This window comes from Triticum dicoccoides, chromosome 2B (genome assembly GCF_002162155.2).
Source record: "Triticum dicoccoides isolate Atlit2015 ecotype Zavitan chromosome 2B, WEW_v2.0, whole genome shotgun sequence".
Taxonomy (NCBI): domain Eukaryota; kingdom Viridiplantae; phylum Streptophyta; class Magnoliopsida; order Poales; family Poaceae; genus Triticum; species Triticum dicoccoides.
This window is the reverse complement of record NC_041383.1, coordinates 641,105,660-641,111,234: the sequence shown is the minus strand read 5'-3', so window position 1 is coordinate 641,111,234 and position 5,575 is coordinate 641,105,660. Positions and strand designations below refer to the sequence as shown.

At 49.0% G+C, this 5,575-nt stretch overlaps 1 protein-coding gene across 1 annotated transcript; it reads right to left on the bottom strand.

Annotated features, from left to right (window-relative positions):
* Nucleotides 1–1,522: 1,522 nt before the first annotated feature.
* LOC119365326 (histone H4-like) lies at nt 1,523–1,965 on the bottom strand. The gene has a single exon (XM_037630946.1). It carries the CDS (start codon nt 1,960–1,962, stop codon nt 1,651–1,653), a length of 312 nt encoding a protein of 103 aa, XP_037486843.1. The 5' UTR covers nt 1,963–1,965; the 3' UTR covers nt 1,523–1,650.
* Nucleotides 1,966–5,575: the final 3,610 nt, after the last annotated feature.

Sequence of the window (5,575 nt, the reverse complement as noted above, 5' to 3'; positions counted from 1 at the left end):
CATAAATAAAAAAGTTTATCACCTACTGCATTTGTGTAGCTTGATCAGTGAAGATCTGAGGAACTGAGTCGCACAATTTCTGCTCTATAGAATGACCAATATCGCTACAAAGTTTCTCAAAAACAACATCGAAACAACCTATGACTTGGTTGCACTGTAGTACTCCCTCCGTTCTGAATTACTTGTCTTAGATTTGTCTAGATACGGAGGTATCTAGCACTAAAATGAGTCTAGATACATCCGTATCTAGACAAATCCAAGACAACTAATTCGGAACGGAGGGAGTATATCACAGTGAGGAACAAGATTTTTAAGAAAAGAATATATAATCTCTACTGCTCACTCCTCGAAGGAACAGTACAATTAGGACAAAGAAATATGTTTACTGAAGACCCTCTGTGCCATATCAACGCTGGCAGTAGCTCCAGAGGATTGATGTAGCGTTCAGGGACAGAAGCCATATTTTTGAGTATTCATACCACTGAAAGCAACAGAAATATTTGAAGTTCATTCCACAGTGATGCCAGACCAAAACATTGGACACAGTACTTGCCTGAGCGGAAGAATTCCATCTCTTGTACATATTGCAACGAGCGTCAGATAGAAGGATGATTCAGTACAGATATGGGATCTAAACTGAGAAGCACCTAGCGTCAAATACTTGAACAGCACAATCTAATCTGGGAAGCAACGAGTGTAAAGAAATAAAAAGACTGGTTCACTGCAGCTGTACTGTCCAAACAGATCAAATCAGTCGGTCTTAAAAAAAACAAATCACAATTCAACAGTGAAGCATTTCGCCAGGATTCAGAATCGAACTGATTGCATTGAACAGAACATGGTATTACACAGCCTAGACGCACGCCAAAGCAGTAAATCACATCTAGCACGGCACACATATCACAGAGCAAACGAGGAAGTTGCCCCACTACTGGCACCACTGCGAATTTGTCAGAGACGCTGGCCATTGGGCGTTGCCAGTGACTTTAGTCCCACCTCGGATATGGGAGGGGGCTAGGACCACCTTATAAGGAGGAGTGCCACACTCCCTTCAGACTAGTCTTTTGGGATGTGGTGGGCTCTTTGCTTGTGTGGTGTGTCCGATGCGCATCGGAAACGTCTGAACATATGCCAGAGGTTGGGAGCTGGGCCTGGGACGCTAACAATTGGTATCAGAGCTGGGCCCCAGTCCGCCCTGTTTAGGGGGATGGGGTGTCAGAGACGCTGGCCATTGGGCGTTGCCAGTGACTTTAGTCCCACCTCGGATATGGGAGGGGGCTAGGACCACCTTATAAGGAGGAGTGCCACACTCCCTTCAGGCTAGTCTTTTGGGATGTGGTGGGCTCTTTGCTTGTGTGGTGTGTCCGATGCGCATCGGAAACGTCTGAACATATGCCGGAGGTTGGGAGCTGGGCCTGGGACGCTAACAGAATCTAGCCTCGGAAGCCTGAGCGCGTAGACGACATCCATGGCGGTGACGGTCTTGCGGCGGGCGTGCTCGGTGTAGGTGACGGCGTAGCTATTACAGAGCCTACTGAACCCCAAGACAGAACACAACAACACACGCAAACCAGTAAATCTCATCTACCACAGCACACATCACAGAGAGCAAACGAGGAAGTTGCCCCACTGCTGGCGGACTACATGAATCTAGCCTCCGAAACCGTAGAGGGTGCGGCCCTGTCGCTTGAGCGCGTAGACGACGTCCATGGCAGTGACGGTCTTGCGGCGGGCGTGCTCGGTGTAGGTAACGGCGTCGCGGATGACGTTCTCGAGGAAGATCTTGAGGACGCCGCGGGTCTCCTCGTAGATGAGGCCGGAGATGCGCTTCACGCCACCCCTCCTCGCCAGCCTCCGGATGGCCGGCTTGGTGATGCCCTGGATGTTGTCGCGGAGGACCTTTCGGTGGCGCTTGGCGCCGTCCTTGCCCAGCCCCTTGCCGCCCTTGCCGCGCCCGGACATCGTCGCTGGATTTGGGAGAAGAAGGAACTCGTGTGGATGCTGAAGCTTGGGATGGATTGAGGAATCGGAGGTGACCGGTTTATATGGGAAGGGGTTGGGAGGAAAGCCCGAAATTTTGGGGAGTTGGAGGCGGGAGGTGTCTGCTCTCTGCTGGGTCGATCCGTGGGATATTGGAGTTCGCCCGTTGGATTGCGATCAGAAGGTGGGATGCGGTGGGAGGCTGGTGGTGCGGATCGGTGACGTGGCGGAGATCTGGGCATTTGCTTTTTTTTAGAGAGAATGATTTGGGCCAGGCCAAGTAATTGGAGGTCAATCTGTGCTAGACGAGAATTTTCGTAGCTCAGTTTTCAGATGTCATGGCTGGCCCTCGGCACCGCGAGTCGTATCGTTGTACTCTTCTCGTATTTCTACTTTCACAAGCACATTCTGCAAGGATTGCCAGCTAACAGGGCGTCCTTCCCCATAAGATACTTGGGTCTTCCATTGTCCGTCTGGCAGCTTAAGAAGGTGGATTTGCAATTTCTTGAGGACAAAATTGCGGGCAAGTTGGTGACATATGAGGGGCAAAACATCACCACCATTGGACGAACGACCCTTGTTAAGTCTGTCGCCACCTCGCAAGCGGTCTATTTCATCACATCTTTGGTCATACCGTCGGGCATTCTTCACAATATCAACAAACTAGAGCGGGCTTTCCTTTGGTCGGGATCGGATAAGACGGCGGGCGCCAAGTGCAAGGTAAACTGGGAGATGGTTTGCCGCCCGTGCGAATATGGCGGCCTAGGGGTTCTCAACACCGATAAATTCGCGCGGGCCTTGCGCTTGAGATGGCCATGGTTCGAATGGACGGCACCACAAAAGTTGTGGGTGGGCTTGGAAAATCCATGTAACGAGGAGGACCTTGACTTCTTCTATGCGTCCACGACCATCACCATGGGGAACGGCGCTAAAACGCCTTTTTGGGATTCTCCCTGGCTCCATGGGTGCAAGCCTAAGGATGTTGCCTCGCTCGTCTTTGTGGCCTCCTCAAGGAAGAATTGGAAGGTGCGGGAGGCCCTACAAAATAATGCATGGATCCTCAAGCTCAACACCTCCACGGTTGTCTCCGTTGAGCACATCCGACAATTCTTCACGCTATGGGCACTTGTGAACGATGTGCATCTGGATGCACTCTCCGAAGATACTATTGTGTGGAAGCATACGACAAGCGGGCACTACACTGCGGCCTCCGCCTACAAGGCCCAATTTCTTGGCTTGGTTCTCTCTCCCATGGACCAAATGGTTTGGAAAGCTTGGGCGCCACCAAAGGCTAAATTCTTCGCTTGGTTGGCTATCCAAGACAGAATTTGGACCGCGGATAGACTACAAAAACGTGGATGGCCAAATTGTGGTCTTTGCACCCTCTGCAAGCGAGAGCATGAAAGTGGATCGCATCTTTTCTTCAAATGCCGCTTCACTATTAGGCTATGGAACTTGGTCATTGCAAAACTTGGGCTTCATCATATGGACACCTCTATGTGGCATCTTGAGAGTTCGGTTAAGGAATGGTGGACAAATAGGACCGGCGCCGGAGTCCCCAACAGGAAGGCCATGGTCTCTCTAACCATGCTCGTGTCATGGACCATTTGGAACGAGCGGAGTGCGCGTGTTTTCCGGAACAGGAGTGCTCCACCACCATTCTTGCTAAACAACATCATCTGCGAGGCAAACCTTTGGATCACCGCCGGAGCAAAAAAATTAGGGAACATTATTTTGCGTGAGTAATCTTCCATGCCGTGTAAAAGTGTGCCCTTGTAATAAACTCTATCCTCTTCTTATTTAATAGATGAGGCAAATCTTTTGCCTCCGTTTCAAAAAAAAAATTCATCATGAATTCATCATGAAATATTCGAAGTTGTATTTATTTGGTATTGTGGATTTTGATGTTTTATATTATTATTTATCTATATACTTTACACACGGTGGAAGAACAAAAATTTATTTGTGCCACAAAAAACTTTCCCTCGTGTTAGGATTTTAGCTCCTCGACTCGACTTTGAGATCCCGTCCGCCTCCGTCTTTCTTCCCATGTACTCCACCTAGGTCGAGGATCGATGCAGGACCACCACGCAGAAGTCCGCCATTTGTTGGCGACGGATCGGCGACCAGCTCCTGAAAGTGGGGTCGGAGGAGTCTAAGCGGGTCGCACGTGCCCTCACCGCACCAAGTGCCAAGGGCAAGAGTGCGTCTACAGCTGATCGTCGCCGCCGGGTGAACATGACGTGTCAGGCAGAGGCAGCAACCAAGCGGTTGCGCTGTGAGCACGCAAAGACGGTCAAACAGGGTAGTTGTGACCCCTTGGTGACCTACCGCCGATTTAAGGACGATAACGACGGCGGTGGTGGCAACGGCAAAGGGGACAATGACGGAGGTGTTGGTGGCCTCGGAGGTCATGCCTACGAGGTCACCGTTTGGTACCTAGTAAGTTTAGTTTAAAATAATTAGTTTAGTCAAATTTTGTTAAATTTCATCCTTAAATATATCAAAAACTAACATTGTCTGGATTGCATGAATTCTAACTGTCTATTCACCACGAACCCCTATGGACTCCCTACACAAGCATCGACATTATTTTCACTGCGACTATGGCAGCGAATACTGGAACCAACGTCCACGTTTGTTGGGACCAGCAAACCCGCAATCGGCGTGCTCCGAGTGGCTACTCGAGCAAGGGCAACGACGCCACTCGCATGAGCACGCAGGGGGCTTTTGTTGCAACCACCGGTGAAACGTTCTACCACCATGACGGAGTTGCGCTTGAACCCAGATGCTGCAATTGGAGGGGGCGAAGTGCTGATGCCCAAGCGACGCTACCGCGCGCTGGTTGTGAGGCGAGGGGCGTGGGTCGGCAAGCATTAAGGCCGTCGAGTGGGAGCACGACGAAGTTCGGTGCAGGGTGCGTCAGGGGAGCGTGGCGACCTTTGTGCGGGGTAGCGTGGCGAGCTTGGCGCGGGGTACTGGCGGAGCGGGGTGAGCTCGATGCAGGGGGTGCACGGGTTGATCCTTTGCGGGTAGGAAAGGACCAATCTTGTGACTATGGTCACTCCATTCGGACGACCGCTAGACGACCGGCCAAAAATTGGGCACGTCACGACGCCTAGTTTCGCCCTATGATAAAAGAATGATAAAAGGTGTGTATGTATATATGGCCTTCAGTTAAAAATACAATTAGATAAAATCACCATCTCCACACCTAGAGTCCAAAAAACAACACATAATTAACATAGATTACTTTTTCAGTTGAACAAAAATCATATAGATTTTTTAGGGCAAATCATATGGAAAAATTGAACATATATAGAAAATAAATGTTCATATGTCTGAGAAAATTATTCTGGTGACACATAACTTTTTCTGTGCATAAATAAAATAAAAACTATCTCCCATGGCGCATAAAAAAGTATTCATATACATAAGAAAATGTTTTCATGACTCAATAAAAATGTTCCCTAGACTAGATCACAAAAAATGTTGCAAGAAAAGAAATGGTAATGTTTATAAAAAATAAATGTTCATACATATGCAATTAAATGGTCACACGTATGGAAAAGGTGTACTTAAAAATATAAATTCT

What these genes read in the sequence shown, in the direction of transcription:
- LOC119365326 (XM_037630946.1), bottom strand. Translation starts at nt 1,962, where the DNA reads ATGTCCGGGCGCGGCAAGGGCGGCAAGGGGCTGGGCAAGGACGGCGCC.